The sequence below is a fragment of the Electrona antarctica genome (assembly GCF_951216825.1).
Source record: "Electrona antarctica genome assembly, chromosome: 1".
NCBI classification, from domain to species: Eukaryota; Metazoa; Chordata; class Actinopteri; order Myctophiformes; family Myctophidae; genus Electrona; species Electrona antarctica.
In genome coordinates this window covers 61,910,965-61,934,721 of record NC_136806.1, presented here as the reverse complement: position 1 = coordinate 61,934,721, position 23,757 = coordinate 61,910,965, and the positions used below count along the sequence as shown (strand labels likewise).

At 43.7% G+C, this 23,757-nt stretch overlaps 1 protein-coding gene across 1 annotated transcript in view; it reads right to left on the bottom strand.

Annotated features, from left to right (window-relative positions):
• The window catches only part of LOC306927138 (protein NLRC3-like), a gene marked incomplete at its 3' end in the record, with an annotated part of 52,031 nt that overhangs the window by 25,869 nt on the left and 2,405 nt on the right, over positions 1 to 23,757 (bottom strand). Inside the window, exon 2 of the mRNA XM_079506810.1 lies at positions 21,805 to 21,913. Within this exon, the coding sequence (XP_079362936.1) occupies positions 21,805 to 21,867 (63 nt within the window). The 5' untranslated portion in view covers positions 21,868 to 21,913. The remainder of the gene's footprint in view (positions 1 to 21,804; positions 21,914 to 23,757) is intronic.

The window sequence follows — 23,757 nt, the reverse complement described above, 5'->3', positions numbered from 1 at the left end:
GCTTCCCTGAATAAGACGGGAGCAAATCGCAGCGTGATCGGACAGAGAAATACGATGATATTTAGTATCTGTTTACGCATACGTTACACTGCGGTGTATTTCTCCTTTGTGAATGAGGACCATAGTGTGTATATTGTATAGTGTTATAGGTCCTCATTCACAAAGGAGAAATACACCGCAGTGTAACGTATGCGTAAACAGATACTAAATATCATCGTATTTCTCTGTCCGATCACGCTGCGATTTGCTCCCGTCGTATTCAGGGAAGCTGGTGTAATCACTTCATTTGTGCGGATCGCAGAGTGTAGCCTTTCCGCATTTTTCCCAAGCGATTCGCCTGGTGTCGCCTGGTTAGAACGCCCATCCCACACCATATAAGGCAACAGGAAATATCGAAATACGTCATCATAGCCTGCACCGGGCTTTAAATTATATACAACAGCCGCGATGAGCTTGTAGAGCAGTTAATTTTGACAGGCGGGTCTCTGCATGGACAGATCTTCAAGCAAACAGCGCAAGTTTTGTATATAATTATAAACGAAACTTGCCAACTTGGCACGCATTGCTTCACTCCTTGTTAAATGTCAGAACGTTAATAAGTTAACTGATGTTACAGTTACTTTCACATAATGAGAAAGAAGTTAATTTGTATTGTTCACCACACAACCAAATGCTATATTAAAACTCGGCAATGATAAAAGGCCCTATTGATTAGTCTACTGCGGTGATTGATTCCCTGCCCTGCACTGTCGGATTTGGAAAGCAAATATATCCAGGACATGCATGGACACAGGACATATTTTCTTTCTTTTTTTTCTTGTGGGATTTGGACTTAAGGCTATATTTCATCCGACCCAACTACGTTGTATGTTTCCTCAGCTGCAGGTAAGAGTTGGCTATTCTGTGTGGCGTCCGCATGTGATCAATATACATATTATAAATTAATACCACGACGCAAATGGAGGCAGATAGGTGCTTGCAGCAAATGCATTTAGGCCTACGTGAAACTTTAATTGGCTGAGTCTCTGTCAACATGCTGATCAGCGAGTTACAGTGGTAATAATAATCATCATCAACAGCCTTTCTTGTCTGTCTGTCCGTCATGTTTGTGAACAAGCGCGAGTGGAGGTGAGCTGGCTTAAAACTATGATATGACTGGCCGACTTTCAAACACGCTGATGCCATTCATTCAAATAGGCTAATGTGGTCTTCTATTTTTTTTATATAGGGCTAATCCCCCCCCACACACACACACACACGACAGTCAGACTGACTCAAAGGAGCTCCATAACGAAACAATTTAAATAGGCCTATACTGCAGACATTACTACACTAAACAACGTTGGATTCGTACAGTGCAGAATGCAGATAAGTGTATGTTCTTATTATAATTGTGAGTTTGTTTTTTAACATGCAGCGCGAGTCCGCGAGACTGCGAGAGCCGATCTACAAGCTCACAGCGCGTTGCACTGCGAGTAGAAAGCTGTCAAGTGAGCAGCGCAATCACGCATGCTAGAAATATCCTAATAAATAAATAAAAAAGGTGTCGGGCTTGCAGGGGCAGTTTCTGTATGGCACTCTAGGCTAACCTGCCTCTAGAATGCATGCATTTAGGCATACAAGTGATACTTGGCTTTTATATAGGCTATATTTTTTTTATGTGCGACCAATGTTGGGGACACATGCCTACATATTTTATCTGAGATTTGGGGACTTTTAATTGATTCAGCATGAAGACTAAAGCCTTCTTAATAAATCTACGCAAGCCGTACACGACCATGAGAGGTGGCGCAGCTTTCAGCGGAATTTCCGACCAACCCACGTCACCGTCAAGTTCACGTTCAAGTTCATGAATTCCCACGTAATGTGGGAATCCACGTAAATGCCTGTCCGCTCACGCTCCGCTCACGTAACGTCACTTTATGAGCGTAAACGCCGTTGTGAATGAGGACCATAGTGTGTATATTGTATAGTGTCAAAGATGGTTTATGTATGAAGATGGGCCATCTTCATTGGATCCACTAGAAGCTAAATGGTACACAAAGCCTACAAATGGTCTCCTAAATATAGTAGGCGTGGTTTGCTTCTCCCCGACCTCCCCCCTCCCTAGCCTGGTTAATAAACCAGACCGAATCAGCCGTTGGCAAAAAAAAGTTGCCTACCAGCGGATTACGGTCTGGCGAGGCTCAGTAGCACGCCTCTTTCCTACAGCAGAGAACAGGTCGGACCAATCGGGACACGGTATGCAATATAGGCGGGCTTTGGTACAGTGACGTTCAATGCTTGAGACTTTTGACTGACAGTAGCTCTGACCAATTGCGTCAAAGAGAAAATGTTCCCCGGGAAATGAAATCCAAGTGGAGCCAGCCCAGACTGATATACCGCGACAGTGTTGTGTGATATTAGTCTGGCTTATTAGCCAGGCTACCCCCTCCCCCCCCTGACAACAACACTGTTTCCACACTCAGTCTAGTAGGTGGCGGTAATGCACCATTTAGGTTTGCCAACCGCCATGAAACCCGATAGAAGAAGAAGACAACAACACTGACAAGTCATTAACAAAGTACATTGAAAACAACTGACAAGTAGTTTCTCGAAGTCCTCCAACCATATAAATTCATGATTTGGATCTATCTCATTAAAAAGTCTCTCCCTAATAGAGTTGTAGAATGGACAATAAAAAACGAAATACTTTTCAATTTCAATTTCCTTTAGATCACACAGACTACACAATCTATCCTCCTCAACCGTGCCTACATATCTGCCTGTCTCAATATGCAGACCAAGTATGCCAGCTCTAATTTGGGCACATAAGGATAATTTCTAATCGTTTTAAATATGTCCATTCATTTCACATTATAATATTCACATATTCTCATCTTAAATATGGGGTCAGAGCCCCCTATGTGTTGTCCGTGAAATTGCAGATGGACAGAGAGAGGCTTCCGGACTCATCTCAAATCTCGCGAGAGTTTGTTGCTGGGATAAAGAAATGTCATTAAGAAAGTAGATTTTCTCCTGATTTGTCTCGCTAAAAGAAGCCATTTTACTATGAATATCTTGTAAATATTGTGTGCCTTGTGATGATTTGGTCCAGTATTTAGTGCAGTGACCATGGAGTTAAGGAATGGTTCAGATGCTGTGTTCACGTTCATTCTCCCATTGGAAATGAATAGACTCCAACATTCTTCCCGTCTCCTAATAATGTTACCGCCCACCTCACGCAGATACGGGAAGTAAGCAAAGTTGGCCTCTCTTGCTAATTCTCCTCTTGGATAGTGTTATAGGTCCTCATTCACAACGGCGTTTACGCTCATAAAGTGACGTTACGTGAGCGGAGCGTGAGCGGACAGGCATTTACGTGGATTCCCACATTACGTGGGAATTCATGAACATGAACGTGAACTTGACGGTGACGTTGTTTGGTCGGAAACTCCGCTAAAAGCTGCGCCAGCTCAGAGGGTAGTGTACGGCTTTCGTAGATTTATTCAGAAGGCTTTAGTCTTCATGCTGAATCAATTAAAAGTCCCCAAATCTCATTTAAAATATGTAGGCATGTGTCCAAAACATTGGTCAGCACATAAAAAAAAGATAGCTTATATAAAAGCCAAGTATCACTTGTATGCCTATATGCATGCATTCTAGAGGCAAGTTAGCCTAGAGTTGTTATGGTCTGGCTCCCTGCCTGTCCATCTTTCCACTTCGGCCACTCCCCCCTCCCATTGCTTCTACAGCCCCCTACACACACCTGTCTCCAACTGCCTCATCAGCCCAACTGTTCCCTTCTCACTACTCACCTGTGCCCACTTCCCCTATCAAGCCTCCACCTATAAGACTGGACTCTTTCTGCTCATTCCTTGCTAGAGTATAACCTAACGTTGGTGTGTTTTCCGGACTCCTGCTTTTCAATAGATCTTGCCCCAGTGTTCCTCAGGTTTGATCTTCTGCTTGTTTTTTGGACTTTGTTACGACTTTGGACGGATATTATGGATATTATGGTTTTTGATCTGCATATGGATATTATACTATATATATATATATTACCTGCCTGCTTCCGTTTATGTAAGCCTTCCCCTTAAGTTGTCACTATTAAACTCTTGCAAAGAACTCTGCCTGTGTTGCCTGCATTTGGGTTCTACTTTAACACACACCGTAACATAGGATATTATATAATTGTAGAATTCAACAAAACAGAAGAAAAAGGATATTTTCTTCAGTTTTAACATATAGCTTAGCATGAGATCACTTTGTCATGTCATAGTGTTGTGAATATTGTACAGGAGGATTGACATACGGTGTGTGTGGAGGTCCAGTTTCATTACTGAGTCTGAAGTCAATGGTCCTCATTCACAACGGCGTTTACGCCAGAGTGTAACGGAAGCATATACAGATACTAAATATCATCGTATTTCTCTGTCCGATCACGCTGCGATTTGCTCCCGTCTTATTCAGGGAAGCTGGTGTAATCACTTCATTTGTGCGGATCGCAGAGTGTAGCCTTTCCGCATTTTTCCCAAGCGATTCGCCTGGTGTCGCCTGGTTAGAACGCCCATCCCACACCATATAAGGCAACAGGAAATATCGAAATACGTCATCATAGCCTGCACCGGGCTTTAAATTATATACAACAGCCGCGATGAGCTTGTAGAGCAGTTAATTTTTACAGGCGGGTCTCTGCACGGACAGATCTTCAAGCAAACAGCGCGAGTTTTGTATATAATTATAAACAAAACTTGCCAACTTGGCACGCATTGCTTCACTCCTTGTTAAATGTCAGAACGTTAATAAGTTAACTGATGTTACAGTTACTTTCACATAATGAGAAAGAAGTTAATTTGTACTGTTCACCACACAACCAAATGCTATATTAAAACTCGGCAATGATAAAAGGCCCTATTGATTGCGGTGATTGATTCCCTGCCCTGCACTGTCGGATTTGGAAAGCAAATATATGGACATGCATGGACACAGGACATATTTTCTTTCTTTTTTTTCTTGTGGGATTTGGACATAATGCTATATTTCATCCGATCCAACTACGTTGTATGTTTCCTCAGCTGCAGGTAAGAGTTGGCTATTCTGTGTGGCGTCCGCATGTGATCAATATACATATTATAAATTAATACCACCACGCAAATGGAGGCAGATAGGTGCTTGCAGCAAATGCATTTAGGCCTACGTGAAACTTTAATTGGCTGAGTCTCTGTCAACATGCTGATCAGCGAGTTACAGTGGTAATAATAATCATCATCAACAGCCTTTCTTGTCTGTCTGTCCGTCATGTTTGTGAACAAGCGCGAGTGGAGGTGAGCTGGCTTAAAACTATGATATGACTGGCCGACTTTCAAACACGCTGATGCCATTCATTCAAATAGGCTAATGTGGTCTTCTATTTTTTTTATATAGGGCTAATCCCCCCCCACACACACACACACACGACAGTCAGACTGACTCAAAGGAGCTCCATAACGAAACAATTTAAATAGGCCTATACTGCAGACATTACTACACTAAACAACGTTGGATTCGTACAGTGCAGAATGCAGATAAGTGTATGTTCTTATTATAATTGTGAGTTTGTTTTTTAACATGCAGCGCGAGTCCGCGAGACTGCGAGAGCCGATCTACAAGCTCACAGCGCGTTGCACTGCGAGTAGAAAGCTGTCAAGTGAGCAGCGCAATCACGCATGCTAGAAATATCCTAATAAATAAATAAAAAAGGTGTCGGGCTTGCAGGGGCAGTTTCTGTATGGCACTCTAGGCTAACCTGCCTCTAGAATGCATGCATTTAGGCATACAAGTGATACTTGGCTTTTATATAGGCTATATTTTTTTTATGTGCGACCAATGTTGGGGACACATGCCTACATATTTTATCTGAGATTTGGGGACTTTTAATTGATTCAGCATGAAGACTAAAGCCTTCTTAATAAATCTACGCAAGCCGTACACGACCATGAGAGGTGGCGCAGCTTTCAGCGGAATTTCCGACCAACCCACGTCACCGTCAAGTTCACGTTCAAGTTCATGAATTCCCACGTAATGTGGGAATCCACGTAAATGCCTGTCCGCTCACGCTCCGCTCACGTAACGTCACTTTATGAGCGTAAACGCCGTTGTGAATGAGGACCATAGTGTGTATATTGTATAGTGTCAAAGATGGTTTATGTATGAAGATGGGCCATCTTCATTGGATCCACTAGAAGCTAAATGGTACACAAAGCCTACAAATGGTCTCCTAAATATAGTAGGTGTGGAATCTATCCTTAAACAGGTCTGTGGATTATAACCTTATTTTCCTTAATATAGCATGAAGTGAGTCGCGATATCCAGGCAAAGTCCTTCTTTATTCAATCAAGGCAGCTCCCATAGTTACATCAAGTTACAAGCAGCAAGTCATCTTTCCATCAGTTCCATACAGCATTCTCAGGCCAGGCCAAGCCTGTCCTCCGTTCTCCCACTCCAACCAACCAACCAACCTTCCCCTCCCAACTCTTCTGTGTCCCATCTTATACAATTCTAACATGTGGGTGTCACTGTGTGTGTGTGTGTGTGTGTGTGTGTGTGTGTGTGTGTGTGTGTGTGTGTGTGTGTGTGTGTGTGTGTGTGTGTGTGTGTGTCAGTTAAGTCAAAGACCCCCATCTGTGACAGGCACTATAATAATAGAATGCCTAATAAAGATTGGCCCAGGTCAACCAGGAAGCCCCAGGTGGTCTTCCTGAACAGCCTAGGTATTTCTACAGCTGCCGTAAGGCAAGGCTGTGGTCGCTGACCCTACCCACAGATAGCCTTTAGACCGTTTTAGTCAGTTACTTTGGTGAGACACTGGATCATGGATCAGGCTTGCAGAAGTTTAGAGTTATATGTACAATTGTGACTAACCATGTAGTTATGCCTATGTTATGATTCATAATACACCACATATTCCCCCCTACTAATAGTCCTTAATACTATTAGTATAAAATATGAATCATAACTTCTGCCCAAAATATTAATTTTCCAAAAAATGTCCACTTTTTTCCTTTTCCCCCAAAAATCCCCAAATGTTCAAATTAAACTGAATCCCCTTTTGTAGGTACCTCTTCCCCCCTGGACACTATTCAGAAACTGAAACAGTTAACACAAAAACTCAAAAACAAAACTAGTATGATCAAACCTAAAACAAAATGAACAAAATCAAAAGCTATGTTATTTGACATCTGTTAGACAGTGAGAGAGGCTGATCCCTGTAATAAGAATAACATTCCCTTCTCCCCCCCTTCTTAGTTAGTGAGCAACTTTCATGGAATAATGGATGAATGGTCCTGCAGAAACCATCCCTCCGACCCCGGAAAGTTGCACACAAACTAAGAGCTAACATGTAATACTCATGGTGAGGTTTTAGTCCGTATTAATATTATCCCCATCAGTTCAACATTGTCTGCAATATATTACCGGTACCTAGTAATAGCAGAATAATGGACAGGAGACAAAGTAATATTGGACATACTATCCTATTTCAGGCCTATTTTAACTAACAATTAAACAACATTTGTATTACTAATTAGAATATAATTCTCATTTTTGGATTGGATTTCACTGTAATATTCAATGAAGTTATCTAAAATACTCATATTATTACCATTAACTATTATTTTTAAACAAATCAACCAAAATCTTTTCATTCCTAAACTGAAGTACCCCCTTTCTTTCCCTAAACTAAACCTCAAAGTGTCAAAAGCCCAAATGGGGCGACAATACATTGGGTCAGTGTCAGATGACAGCTAGGTGACAGATCAAAAGCCATGTGCTTTCAACAACACAGAGAGGGGCGTCTTAGCGTGCAGCCTCTCAGAGTCTCTCGCTGTGGTCCCTGGTCACACTGTCCAGAAAAATGACCAAATGTACCACAGTTATGGCAAACTCCTTTCAGTCTCGAAATATATCCTTGCTTTGAAGAATACGGCTGTACTCCCCATGGTGCAGCCCATTGATAGGATGACACCTGTTGTTGACTTGGTGATGCCCTCATTCTCCATGGCAGCACTTCTGACTGCTGCTGCTGAAAAGGTGCAACTTCTGGCTGAATCAGTCTCTCTCCTTGAATCTTTTTCAGCTTTTCTGCTTGTAGTGACACCGTGTTCTCATTCATTTGTCGAACAAGGTCCAAAGCTTTGAGTATTTCGGACTCCTGTTTTTTCCGGAACAGGTCGACGCAGTGAACAATATGGTCTGTGTAGGTCTCCAAAGGCAGGGTTGAAAGGGAGACCACCTCCTCTAATTTAGTCTGCACGGACCAGGGCAAACCTTTCAGAATCTTGTCCCTAACCAGGGCCCGCTCGTGACCTGGACGGCTGGCATCGTTCCCCGTTACATCCATCCACGTCTGGTGCACACGGGCTACATATGAGCGTGGATTCTCGTTGTCAGCCAAAGAGTCAATCAAAATCCTGTCAGGATTGAGGTCTGTGGGGTAAAGTTCCCTTAGTGCACGATCCAGGAACCCCTTGTGTCCCACATACAAATCTGCGTCTCCTACAGTGGTGTTGACATAAGCCTGCATTCCCACACGGATCAGGAGGCTATTCAACTTCTGCATTCCCACAAGGTGTGCTAATAATTGTTTCATATCCCCTACGGTTAGCTGAGAACCCACCATAAGTACGTCGAGTTTGGCCATCCATGCGTAAGCCCCCTCCTGCAGTGGCGGCAACTTTGTCACCAAGTCCGTCATGTCCATATTAGACCATGGTCTGTAGTCAAGATTCTGTCCTCGGACAACCACAGGCAGTATTTTAATGGGCGCAATCATCACCTCCTCTTGTTCGCTTTCGTTGAAGTCCTCTTTCCTCGTCCTCTTACTCCCACTTGTCCTCTCATGACTTTGAATCCTTTTCCTCCGGTCGGTCTGTGTAGGCCTAACCTCCTCGTCAGGGTCAGAATCAGAAAGAGAGTCAGAATCAGAGTCAATGTTCATGTCCGCGCCAGGGCGGGCTGCCCTTCTGTAGATTTCATCACCTCCACGTGAACTGTCTCTGTGGCTGTGCGCAGCCTTGTCACTGAGATCACCGATCAACTGTTTCTCCCTCACTGAAAGTTCATTCAACTGCGTCTCAATCATACGCAGAAAATGTCTGTGTGCCCTCGTCGACACAGTCAATTCACTGATCAAGTCCATTTTCAGGCGCCGGACCGATCCCAGCTCCTCTTTAATACAGTCTGCTTGTAGCCCAGGTTTTGACTGCTCAGATGTTCTCACGTCCCTGTTGTCCACCTCAGTCTGTGCTGAGTTGTTGCTGTGATCCTCAGTGTCAATGCACTGGTTGTCTGTGCTGCAATCAGCGGAAATCTTCTCATCGGGCAGTACTGACACAGGAGACAATGGTACGAACAATTTCCTGCTCATGTCCTCACTGTCAATATGACTCGTTCTCAGCTGTCGACCTATTTTTACTTGAATCTTCAATCTTCGTCTTCGACCTTCTTTACAAAACAAGTCTAAAACTGATAGTTCTTCTTGCCTTTTCCTTACTCTCTCTTTTGTCGTCTGATCTGTTCTGTACGCACACACAATAGTCTTCATAATTCTAAGGACTTCTACATCGAAAGAGCCCCCTTTTGGCCATGGCCTGTCAGGCCAACGCTGATGCCATTTTTCTGAAATTCTGGAAATATTCTTAGATGAGTATTTGTTTTGCACAATGTGCACTGGAGTACCCTCTGCGGCCATAACTACTAAATTGTAGATAATCTCACTCACTGTCATAAATTCTGGGTGATACACTCTGTACTCTGACTGCAGTCTCCTCTCACCTCACACAGTCACAGACACGCATACTCATTTGCATACTAGCCCCAAAGAATGAGTAGATAGTCTACAAACTCATGTAAAAACATGTAATACTTTCTCTCTCACACCATCCACACAGGACAGTGTAACATAAAGAAATGAGAGACAAACTACACATAAAAATAAACATAGAAATGCCTCTACATATATTTTTTTAGACTAGCAGCTCACTGACTTAGGGAAGAGACCCCCCTTGATCATCTCAGTGACTTGACACCAGCACGTCAAATGCACTCAATCACCCATTTACATCTAATATCCTAACTGTGATGATTTACAATGAGAAATGTATTCTCATACTAAACTCTAAATTAAGCTTGAACCCCAAATTAAACCCAATTTAACCTGAATTAAATCCCCAATTTAATATCTATATTCCTCCCCCCTCTGAAACATGTTTCACACGTTTCAGAAATACCCAAAAGAAAAAAATATATACCAGAAGCCAGCCCAAATTAAACCACCCAAATAAAAAGTAAAATTCTCCCCACTACCATGCCCTGAGACAAAGGAAGACCCCCCAGCGTGTGTGTCCCCAGAAGAGAAACACACAGACACTGTCCCTCTTTACCGTAAACCAGGAGAGCACCGGTGAACCAAGAATAAATGCCAAATCACCCCCAAAAAAACTATTTATACAGCCATGATAACCAAAATTACCAGTGACCGCACAATTAAAATAGCAACAAATGGACTAAAGTGAGAACTATTTGGCATTCAATCACAGCTCAATGATGACCGACCAGCCCTAACACATAATATGAACATAGACCCACAGACACAAACAGACAGACAAAGCACATACGCCCACAATCTATCGCTCAACTCAAACTCCTAAACTCCCTAACAGAAGCTCACTCCTCAGTCCTCACGTAACACCAGGCCTCAACAACAGACTCGTCTCAGCATCATTGTCAGTCTTGGGGTCGCAGAACTCACTCCAAAAAAAAGAAAAATTTAGGGAAATCCACAGATCCTTCGCAGGTTCGGTTTCCGTGCCGTAGAATATCCCTCCACGTCATCAAGACCACGCCGGGCGCCACTTGTGGAATCTATCCTTAAACAGGTCTGTGGATTATAACCTTATTTTCCTTAATATAGCATGAAGTGAGTCGCGATATCCAGGCAAAGTCCTTCTTTATTCAATCAAGGCAGCTCCCATAGTTACATCAAGTTACAAGCAGCAAGTCATCTTTCCATCAGTTCCATACAGCATTCTCAGGCCAGGCCAAGCCTGTCCTCCGTTCTCCCACTCCAACCAAACAACCAACCTTCCCCTCCCAACTCTTCTGTGTCCCATCTTATACAATTCTAACATGTGGGTGTCACTGTGTGTGTGTGTGTGTGTGTGTGTGTGTGTGTGTGTGTGTGTGTGTGTGTGTGTGTGTGTGTGTGTGTGTGTGTGTGTGTGTCAGTTAAGTCAAAGACCCCCATCTGTGACAGGCACTATAATAATAGAATGCCTAATAAAGATTGGCCCAGGTCAACCAGGAAGCCCCAGGTGGTCTTCCTGAACAGCCTAGGTATTTCTACAGCTGCCGTAAGGCAAGGCTGTGGTCGCTGACCCTACCCACAGATAGCCTTTAGACCGTTTTAGTCAGTTACTTTGGTGAGACACTGGATCATGGATCAGGCTTGCAGAAGTTTAGAGTTATATGTACAATTGTGACTAACCATGTAGTTATGCCTATGTTATGATTCATAATACACCACATATTAATGTGGTGAATTATGAATCAATAATTCTTACAATATCTCATGTTCTTGGGCATAGCATATGGTGATCTGTTGTTTAGTTGGTCAGACTAGCTGGCTGGCTTAATTGGGGTCTGTCTTTGATATTCAAGGACCACCTGGGGACAGGGGTTGTTTTACTGTGCCTTTTGTTTGAGTCCTGAGATCCTGGTTCACACCTAGGGCCATCAAATGCTAAACATGGGTTCAAAGTGGTCACTGTTGGAATGGTTGATCAATGCGTAAGCTGGGGTTGACTTCAGGGGAACAGTGAACACGCCTCTATTCTCACCTCTTGTAAACTGTACTTAATGTCATGCAATTGAATGTAACCAGTTCAGTCAGTTGGCCAGTCACTACCTGGTGGCTGGTCAAGGCCAGCCAGGCCTATGCTATGCTATGCTTTGCTGTGTACTCCGAAATAAACCAACATCATCAAGGAACTTCACTCTGTCTGCGTCTCACAATTATCTCAATGCTCTCCCAGTGTTTTGGTTAAGTTTGTAGGGTCTCGTGTCATAAGATACGACAGATGGTGCGCGATCCCGACCTTCATGGTGTTTACGCCAGTTAGGAGAAGAACCAGTTGGCTTTTTTATTCAGTCTAATCAGCGAGTTTTTGTGTGAGACGGCGGCGACGGGTTCCAGCGGAACGAGGACGAGGATGTCGACGGACCACCGCGATGAGGAGTGTTGCGCAGCGGCGACATGCGTCTCTTTCCAACCGGCCGGTGGACGGGGGAGCGGTCGACGAGGGGCGGACAGCCACACGGAGGCCTTCGATCATCAACTCTACGCTGGGGACGGCGAGCAGTGGAGGGGAGCGATGCAGCGGGGCACGGCACGGGGACACCAGCGTTCCAGGGGGGAGAGGGGTCCGCTCATCCCGACGGGGAGAGGCGGCCACTCGACGCTTGGCACGGCGGCGGTTTCCACTTTCCATGGCCGACTGGCGACGCAAGCTGAGGGCCTTCACGGGCCTGAGCAGGGGTCTGTGGTGAAGTTACGTTGCGGCCTTTTTCTCTTCGTATTCCCATCTCTGTTGTTTCAGAGCTGGGAGGGGGGGGAGATGATGAGATGATGAGAGTTTGCTTCGAGAACTTTCAGCGAAAACAGAGCGGTGAACATTTTCTCAACTTGGTCCATGCAGCTGAGCGAACTTTGAGGTAACGGAATGCAGCAAACAGAAGAATTTCCTTTGTTCATATGAGGGAGACGGACATTCCTTCTTTCTGATTACAATTGTGCGTCACGTTCGTTTGTACTAATCATTTATGTTTATGTTACAGGGCAATTGGCAGCCGTTGAGTGCCGACAGTGTTTAAAGTCAGGATAGTGATTAAATTACAGGGTAATTAATTGGTAGTCGTGTAGTACCGACAGTGTTGAAAGGAGGGTTTAATTTGACTCTTTTGTGGTTTTCTAGGGCTTAAAATGTGATTTAAATTACGGGATGGGAGTTATTAGTGAGGGGTTAAATTTCTGTTGGCTTCTGTTCTGGGATATAACGTGTTCTTCCTTTTTCTTATTTTTCATGTGAATTCCAAAGAGAGTTCATGTGATTTGGTGTGTTATTGGTCCTGTGAATCTCCAAGAGAGGTTTATGTGATTTGGTGTGTTATGGTCAGGATAAGTCTAAGACTTATTTTGATTTCGGTCCTGTGAAAACTCCAAAGAGAGAGTTTCATGTGATCTGGTGCTTATAAACATGTTATCCTAGATTTGAGTAACAACAGGGAAATTATCCTCCTAATGTTCTGTGACATTTTTAGCCATAAGAGTTTGAAATAACGCAAAGAGAATTCTGATCCGATCCATCCACTGATACGAAATTGTGTTTGAACTTACTGTAATGGAAACCATTTATGAATTATCCACTGATACGAAATTGTATTTGTACTTACTGTAAATGAAATCATTTATGTCGAGTTGTGTAATCTTGAATGTCTGTCTGAAAACTATGTTGGGGAAAGCTGTTATTCTGGTGTCTTGAGTATTGTTAAGCTGAGGATCAAGGGGGGTGGTAACTGGTAAGATAATTATGGTTTCATATTTCATAGTGACAGACTGTGTCTGTCAAAGGGGGAATGTGGTGAATTATGAATCAATAATTCTTACAATATCTCATGTTCTTGGGCATAGCATATGGTGATCTGTTGTTTAGTTGGTCAGACTAGCTGGCTGGCTTAATTGGGGTCTGTCTTTGATATTCAAGGACCACCTGGGGACAGGGGTTGTTTTACTGTGCCTTTTGTTTGAGTCCTGAGATCCTGGTTCACACCTAGGGCCATCAAATGCTAAACATGGGTTCAAAGTGGTCACTGTTGGAATGGTTGATCAATGCGTAAGCTGGGGTTGACTTCAGGGGAACAGTGAACACGCCTCTATTCTCACCTCTTGTAAACTGTACTTAATGTCATGCAATTGAATGTAACCAGTTCAGTCAGTTGGCCAGTCACTACCTGGTGGCTGGTCAAGGCCAGCCAGGCCTATGCTATGCTATGCTTTGCTGTGTACTCCGAAATAAACCAACATCATCAAGGAACTTCACTCTGTCTGCGTCTCACAATTATCTCAATGCTCTCCCAGTGTTTTGGTTAAGTTTGTAGGGTCTCGTGTCATAAGATACGACAGAGGCGTGGTTTGCTTCTCCCCGACCTCCCCCCTCCCTAGCCTGGTTAATAAACCAGACCGAATCAGCCGTTGGCAAAAAAAAGTTGCCTACCAGCGGATTACGGTCTGGCGAGGCTCAGTAGCACGCCTCTTTCCTACAGCAGAGAACAGGTCGGACCAATCGGGACACGGTATGCAATATAGGCGGGCTTTGGTACAGTGACGTTCAATGCTTGAGACTTTTGACTGACAGTAGCTCTGACCAATTGCGTCAAAGAGAAAATGTTCCCCGGGAAATGAAATCCAAGTGGAGCCAGCCCAGACTGATATACCGCGACAGTGTTGTGTGATATTAGTCTGGCTTATTAGCCAGGCTACCCCCTCCCCCCCCTGACAACAACACTGTTTCCACACTCAGTCTAGTAGGTGGCGGTAATGCACCATTTAGGTTTGCCAACCGCCATGAAACCCGATAGAAGAAGAAGACAACAACACTGACAAGTCATTAACAAAGTACATTGAAAACAACTGACAAGTAGTTTCTCGAAGTCCTCCAACCATATAAATTCATGATTTGGATCTATCTCATTAAAAAGTCTCTCCCTAATAGAGTTGTAGAATGGACAATAAAAAACGAAATACTTTTCAATTTCAATTTCCTTTAGATCACACAGACTACACAATCTATCCTCCTCAACCGTGCCTACATATCTGCCTGTCTCAATATGCAGACCAAGTATGCCAGCTCTAATTTGGGCACATAAGGATAATTTCTAATCGTTTTAAATATGTCCATTCATTTCACATTATAATATTCACATATTCTCATCTTAAATATGGGGTCAGAGCCCCCTATGTGTTGTCCGTGAAATTGCAGATGGACAGAGAGAGGCTTCCGGACTCATCTCAAATCTCGCGAGAGTTTGTTGCTGGGATAAAGAAATGTCATTAAGAAAGTAGATTTTCTCCTGATTTGTCTCGCTAAAAGAAGCCATTTTACTATGAATATCTTGTAAATATTGTGTGCCTTGTGATGATTTGGTCCAGTATTTAGTGCAGTGACCATGGAGTTAAGGAATGGTTCAGATGCTGTGTTCACGTTCATTCTCCCATTGGAAATGAATAGACTCCAACATTCTTCCCGTCTCCTAATAATGTTACCGCCCACCTCACGCAGATACGGGAAGTAAGCAAAGTTGGCCTCTCTTGCTAATTCTCCTCTTGGATAGTGTTATAGGTCCTCATTCACAACGGCGTTTACGCTCATAAAGTGACGTTACGTGAGCGGAGCGTGAGCGGACAGGCATTTACGTGGATTCCCACATTACGTGGGAATTCATGAACATGAACGTGAACTTGACGGTGACGTTGTTTGGTCGGAAACTCCGCTAAAAGCTGCGCCAGCTCAGAGGGTAGTGTACGGCTTTCGTAGATTTATTCAGAAGGCTTTAGTCTTCATGCTGAATCAATTAAAAGTCCCCAAATCTCATTTAAAATATGTAGGCATGTGTCCAAAACATTGGTCAGCACATAAAAAAAAGATAGCTTATATAAAAGCCAAGTATCACTTGTATGCCTATATGCATGCATTCTAGAGGCAAGTTAGCCTAGAGTTGTTATGGTCTGGCTCCCTGCCTGTCCATCTTTCCACTTCGGCCACTCCCCCCTCCCATTGCTTCTACAGCCCCCTACACACACCTGTCTCCAACTGCCTCATCAGCCCAACTGTTCCCTTCTCACTACTCACCTGTGCCCACTTCCCCTATCAAGCCTCCACCTATAAGACTGGACTCTTTCTGCTCATTCCTTGCTAGAGTATAACCTAACGTTGGTGTGTTTTCCGGACTCCTGCTTTTCAGTAGATCTTGCCCCAGTGTTCCTCAGGTTTGATCTTCTGCTTGTTTTTTGGACTTTGTTACGACTTTGGACGGATATTATGGATATTATGGTTTTTGATCTGCATATGGATATTATACTATATATATATATATTACCTGCCTGCTTCCGTTTATGTAAGCCTTCCCCTTAAGTTGTCACTATTAAACTCTTGCAAAGAACTCTGCCTGTGTTGCCTGCATTTGGGTTCTACTTTAACACACACCGTAACATAGGATATTATATAATTGTAGAATTCAACAAAACAGAAGAAAAAGGATATTTTCTTCAGTTTTAACATATAGCTTAGCATGAGATCACTTTGTCATGTCATAGTGTTGTGAATATTGTACAGGAGGATTGACATACGGTGTGTGTGGAGGTCCAGTTTCATTACTGAGTCTGAAGTCAATGGTCCTCATTCACAACGGCGTTTACGCCAGAGTGTAACGGAAGCATATACAGATACTAAATATCATCGTATTTCTCTGTCCGATCACGCTGCGATTTGCTCCCGTCTTATTCAGGGAAGCTGGTGTAATCACTTCATTTGTGCGGATCGCAGAGTGTAGCCTTTCCGCATTTTTCCCAAGCGATTCGCCTGGTGTCGCCTGGTTAGAACGCCCATCCCACACCATATAAGGCAACAGGAAATATCGAAATACGTCATCATAGCCTGCACCGGGCTTTAAATTATATACAACAGCCGCGATGAGCTTGTAGAGCAGTTAATTTTTACAGGCGGGTCTCTGCACGGACAGATCTTCAAGCAAACAGCGCGAGTTTTGTATATAATTATAAACAAAACTTGCCAACTTGGCACGCATTGCTTCACTCCTTGTTAAATGTCAGAACGTTAATAAGTTAACTGATGTTACAGTTACTTTCACATAATGAGAAAGAAGTTAATTTGTACTGTTCACCACACAACCAAATGCTATATTAAAACTCGGCAATGATAAAAGGCCCTATTGATTGCGGTGATTGATTCCCTGCCCTGCACTGTCGGATTTGGAAAGCAAATATATGGACATGCATGGACACAGGACATATTTTCTTTCTTTTTTTTCTTGTGGGATTTGGACATAATGCTATATTTCATCCGATCCAACTACGTTGTATGTTTCCTCAGCTGCAGGTAAGAGTTGGCTATTCTGTGTGGCGTCCGCATGTGATCAATATACATATTATAAATTAATACCACCACGCAAATGGAGGCAGATAGGTGCTTGCAGCAAATGCATTTAGGCCTACGTGAAACTTTAATTGGCTGAGTCTCTGTCAACATGCTGATCAGCGAGTTACAGTGGTAATAATAATCATCATCAACAGCCTTTCTTGTCTGTCTGTCCGTCATGTTTGTGAACAAGCGCGAGTGGAGGTGAGCTGGCTTAAAACTATGATATGACTGGCCGACTTTCAAACACGCTGATGCCATTCATTCAAATAGGCTAATGTGGTCTTCTATTTTTTATATAGGGCTAATCCCCCCCCCCCCCCCCCCCACACACACACACACGCACCGACAGTCAGACTGACTCAAAGGAGCTCCATAACGAAACAATTTAAATAGGCCTATACTGCAGACATTACTACACTAAACAACGTTGGATTCGTACAGTGCAGAATGCAGATAAGTGTATGTTCTTATTATAATTGTGAGTTTGTTTTTTAACATGCAGCGTGAGTCCGCGAGACTGCGAGAGCCGATCTACAAGCTCACAGCGCGTTGCACTGCGAGTAGAAAGCTGTCAAGTGAGCAGCGCAATCGCGCATGCTAGAAATATCCTAATAAATAAAAAAGGTGTCGGGCTTGCAGGGGCAGTTTCTGTATGGCACTCTAGCCTAACCTGCCTCTAGAATGCATGCATTTAGGCATACAAGTGATACTTGGCTTTTATATAGGCTATCATTTTTTTATGTGCGACCAATGTTGGGGACACATGCCTTGCCTACATATTTTATCTGAGGTTTGGGGACTTTTAATTGATTCAGCATGAAGACTAAAGCCTTCTTAATACATCTACGCAAGCCGTACACGACCATGAGAGGTGGCGCAGCTTTCAGCGGAATTTCCGACCAACCCACGTCACCGTCAAGTTCACGTTCAAGTTCATGAATTCCCACGTAATGTGGGAATCCACGTAAATGCCTGTCCGCTCACGCTCCGCTCACGTAACGTCACTTTATGAGCGTAAACGCCGTTGTGAATGAGGACCAATTTGTCCATCTTTACTCTTCATAGACACACAGCTGGGTGTTGGAGACTCTGGTCTGTGACGAACACTTTTGGAATCATAAAAAAAAATATCCACATTTTGGTAAGATGTTTTCAATAGTTATTCAACATTGATAAGGAAGTAATTATGTAGAAAACGGTCTCAACATTGAATTGCATTGCATGGTGAAACAGCTTTAGATGGGCCTCGTTCCCTGATAAGGGCATGACTGCAGTCACAGCTGTGTGTGATTTCCGCACACAGACATCACAGGAAATCACACACAGAAATGAAGTAGAGAGAATGAAGTCAACAGTCAGAAATGAACGGGTCCCTGTGCTGTGTACATTGTAGGGCTGACCTCGATTAGTCTAATAGTCGTCTAATCGATCGGAACGGGTCTCAGTCGACTGACAACCTCTCAGTCGATGTTCACCAAAAAAAAAAAAAAAAAACAGTCTGGACGAATTTTTTATTTTGGGCCGGGTGGAAAACCCCTCCGTTATAATGGTATGCTCCCAGTCCCCGCACCGCAGCATCGGGGAACGCAGCCAGAGTAAAGGCTGGGAGGGACCAGCCGAGGGAGGCTACTGTACTGTAGCCTACATGTTGTTTATGCTCCGGAGTCCAGACCCATGCAGTTTAATAATATACAGTCACAACAGAATGCACACTGCTGTCTCGTGTCTCATCACAATCCCAATGCGCCACCCGTGAAGTCGGGGGGGAAAATAAAAAACAGGCTGTTAGTGTAGGGTCGGGGATCATTAGCTTAGCGCGTAGCTACTGTTTCAACCCACTGATTGAACTTCATCTCCGCCTGTAATCTAGGTTATTTTTTTTATTGACAACGTGAACGAACCCCGACACCAGCGCTGCAAAAATAGACAGATCTACAAGCTTTCAACGCGTAGCGAACGGCGCTGCAAAAACAGGCAGGACGCGATGCCTTGAGAGCTTGTGGATCAGCCTCCCCGACGGTGCGGGGAGGCAAGAGTTCTCCGGGGAGGAGGAGAAGTTACCAGGGCAGGCTACATGTTGCTGCGGCTAACAACACTGTCACCAGCCAGTGGTTGTGATGTTAGCTTGTGCAGCTGCTTGTCCGTTCCAACTTCACTTCATCTCCACCTGTAACTTATTTTTTTATTTTGTTACCCTGGCTGCGCAGCTGCGCTGCAAAAATAGACGGATCTACAAGCTCTCAACGCGTAGCGAACGGCGCTGCAAAAACAGGCAGGACGCGGCGCCTTGAGAGCTTATCGCCCAACCTTAATGCAAATGTGTTGTTTTTTTTTGGGGGGGGTGCAGGGGGGTGTTCAGTCGACTATCAGTCGACTAACAGCAAATTTATTCATATTAATTTCGACTATACAAATCCTTAGTCGGGGACAGCCCTAGTACATTGTACATCTGTTGTGTATAATATTGTACTTGAGGAGTCCCATAGTGTGTGGAGGTGAGGAAACAGTCGCCTCAACATCATGACATAAAAGCATCAATATTGATTAGTCAACCAATAAACAGCAGCCCTCTTAGTGTCCGGGTAGCTCAGTCGGTAGAGCTCTCGGCTTTGGACCACAAGGTCATGGGTTCGATCCCGCGCACCGCCAGCTCAGCGTATGAGTAGCACGGCTTGGGTGTGGCAAGTCATGCGGCAACTGAGAGCTGATGGTAGGTGGTGTTCTAAGTACTGAGAGCTGATGGTAGGTGGTGTTCTAAGTACTGAGAGCTGATGGTAGGTGGTGTTCTAAGTACTGGGAGCTGATGGTAGGTGGTGTTCTAAGTACTGAGAGCTGATGGTAGGTGGTGTTCTAAGTACTGGGAGCTGATGGTAGGTGGTGTTCTAAGTACTGAGAGCTGATGGTAGGTGGTGTTCTAAGTACTGGGAGCTGATGGTAGGTGGTGTTCTAAGTACTGGGAGCTTATGGTAGGTGGTGTTCTAAGTACAGGGAGCTGATGTTAGGTGGTGTTCTAAGTACAGGGAGCTGATGGTAGGTGGTGTTCTAAGTACAGGGAGCTGATGGTAGGTGGTGTTCTAAGTACTGGGAGCTGATGGTAGGTGGTGTTCTAAGTACAGGGAGCTGATGGTAGGTGGTGTTCTAAGTACAGGGAGCTGATGGTAGGTGGTGTTCTAAGTACTGGGAGCTGATGGTAGGTGGTGTTCTAAGTACTGGGAGCTGATGGTAGGTGGTGTTCTAAGTACTGAGAGCTGATGGTAGGTGGTGTTCTAAGTACAGGGAGCTGATGGTAGGTGGTGTTCTAAGTACTGGGAGCTGATGGTAGGTGGTGTTCTAAGTACTGAGAGCTGATGGTAGGTGGTGTTCTAAGTACTGGGAGCTGATGGTAGGTGGTGTTCTAAGTACAGGGAGCTGATGGTAGGTGGTGTTCTAAGTACTGAGAGCTGATGTTAGGTGGTGTTCTAAGTACAGGGAGCTGATGGTAGGTGGTGTTCTAAGTACTGAGAGCTGATGTTAGGTGGTGTTCTAAGTACAGGGAGCTGATGTTAGGTGGTGTTCTAAGTACAGGGAGCTGATGGTAGGTGGTGTTCTAAGTACAGGGAGCTGATGGTAGGTGGTGTTCTAAGTACTGAGAGCTGATGTTAGGTGGTGTTCTAAGTATACAGGGAGCTGATGGTAGGTGGTGTTCTAAGTACTGGGAGCTGATGTTAGGTGGTGTTCTAAGTACTGGGAGCTGATGGTAGGTGGTGTTCTAAGTACAGGGAGCTGATGTTAGGTGGTGTTCTAAGTACAGGGAGCTGATGTTAGGTGGTGTTCTAAGTACTGGGAGCTGATGGTAGGTGGTGTTCTAAGTACAGGGAGCTGATGTTAGGTGGTGTTCTAAGTACAGGGAGCTGATGTTAGGTGGTGTTCTAAGTACTGAGAGCTGATGGTAGGTGGTGTTCTAAGTACAGGGAGCTGATGGTAGGTGGTGTTCTAAGTACAGGGAGCTGATGGTAGGTGGTGTTCTAAGTACAGGGAGCTGATGGTAGGTGGTGTTCTAAGTACAGGGAGCTGATGGTAGGTGGTGTTCTAAGTACTGGGAGCTGATGGTAGGTGGTGTTCTAAGTACTGGGAGCTGATGTTAGGTGGTGTTCTAAGTACAGGGAGCTGATGGTAGGTGGTGGTCTAAGTACAGGGAGCTGATGGTAGGTGTAGCACTCCACCTCAGCATCCATCTCCCAGAGGTCTATAGTGCATTGTAATGGGGGTAGACTCCTATGTTATCAGCTGATAGCGACAATAAGCCGTCTCCAGTCCTGACCTACTACAGGGTCTTTGTTGTACACAACCCTAAGTAGATTTAGATCAAATAACTGCCTATTCCATGTTGTATTTGTTTGCATTATGTTTCTTAATTAAAAGGTGAATCCATTTCACATATTGCATTATTTCTATGTGGATTCATTCTTTGTGTCTTTCTACTTAAAGTTTACAGTATTTAAAGGTCCAGGTTTATTACTGAAGCGTATGTCTGTCCCTAGACATTAAAACCTAGCATGATCGCTTTGTTTATATATTGAACAGGAGTATTGACATACTGTGGGTGTGGAGGTCCAGGTTCATTACTGAAGTCAATTTGTCCATCTTTACTCTTCATAGACACACAGCTGGGTGTTGGAGACTCTGGTCTGTGATGAACACTTCTAGAATCATAAAGAATTATCCTCATTTTGGTAAGATTTATTCAATAGTTCTTCAACATTGATAAGAAAGTAATTATGTAGGAAACGGTCTCAACATTGAATTGCATTGCATGGTGAAACAGCTTTAGATGGGCCTCGTTCCCTGATAAGGGCACAAGTGCAATCACGTGTGTGATTTATGCACAGACATCACAGGAATGAAGGGGTCCCTACTCCCTGTGGGGTCCCTGTGTAGCGCTCCACCTCAGCATTCGTCTCCCAGAGGTCTATAGTGCATTGTAACAGGGGTAGACTCCTACGTTATCGGCTGATAAGCCTCTCCAGTCCTGACCTACTACAGGGTAACCTCGCCTCACCAGGCTTTCCACCACCTCGGAGGAAAGCCTGGTCTCTGTTTCAAAAGTCTGTATGATCCTGTCGGGAGCGGATGATATCGTTACGTCATGTTGTAGTATTGTTTTGTAGTCGATCAGGCAGGAACAACAGGCGGTAACTTTATATATATCTATGGCAACTTCCTTTTCATTTTCTCAATAAAAGCTCTCGTAGCCTGTAGCTTTTATTGAGAAAAATCGGTTTGAGGGAAAAGGAAGTTGCCGCCTGTTGTTCCTGCCTGTCGACTATCATCCGCTACCGACAGGATCATATACCCAAATTAAATGGTGCCCAGGCTAACTACAGGGTCTTTGTTGTACATAACCCTGATTAGCTTTAGATCAAATAACTGCCTATTCCAAGTTGTAGGCTATAGTTTTGTCATTTGTTTGTATTATGTTTCTTAATTAAAAGGTGAATCCATTTCACATTTTTGTGGATTCATTCTTTGTGTCTTTCTACTTAAAGTTTACAGTATTTAAAGGTCCAGGTTTATTACTGAAGTGTATTTGTACGTATGTCCCTAGACATTAAAACCTAGCATGATCGCTTTGATGTAGTGAAAAATAGCAAAAATATATTTGAATGACCCAAATCCACCCTAAACTGCGGTTAACCACAGCTAAATCCACCATCCACAGGTCTCTAGTCTGTACCCCAGCCTAGATCCAGAGCAAACATTTGGAGTGATGTTACTCTAGTCTAGTGTGAGCCGTTCAAAGATCCAATCTAAAGCATAGGAGGATTGACATACTGTGTGTTCCTGCCTGTCGACTATCATCCGCTCCCGACAGGATCATATACCCAAATTAAATGGTGCCCAGGCTAACTACAGGGCCTTTGTTGTACATAACCCTGTATGCTTTAGATCAAATAACTGCCTATTCCATGTTGTAGGCTATAGTTTTGTAATTTGTTTGTATTATGTTTCTTAATTAAAAGGTGAATCCATTTCACATTTTTGTGGATTCATTCTTTGTGTCTTTCTACTTAATGTTTACAGTATTTAAAGGTCCAGGTTTATTATTGAAGCGTTACATTAAAACCTAGCATGATCGCTTTGATGTAGTGAAAAATAGCAAAAATATGGTTAATTTATGTAAAAAACAACAATCGCTTTGTTTATATTGAACAGGAGTATTGACATACTGTGGAGGTGCAGGTTCATTACTGAAGTCAATTAGTCCATCTCTACTCTTCATAGACACACAGCTGGGTGTTGGAGACTCTGGTCTGTGGTGAACACTTCTGGAATCATAGAAATGTTTATAGAATTATCATGTGAATTCACTTGTAAAGTCCCATTTTACATCTACATGGATTAACGTGTTCAGTCGCCACAACTGATTTAAGTTATTTGGAAGCACATTGCACACTGAAAATAGCTGATCTACAAGCTTACTGCCCACTGTACCATGATGTAAGAAATTCTGAAAATGTAAGGAAAAAAATCCAGGATAAGAATCCAT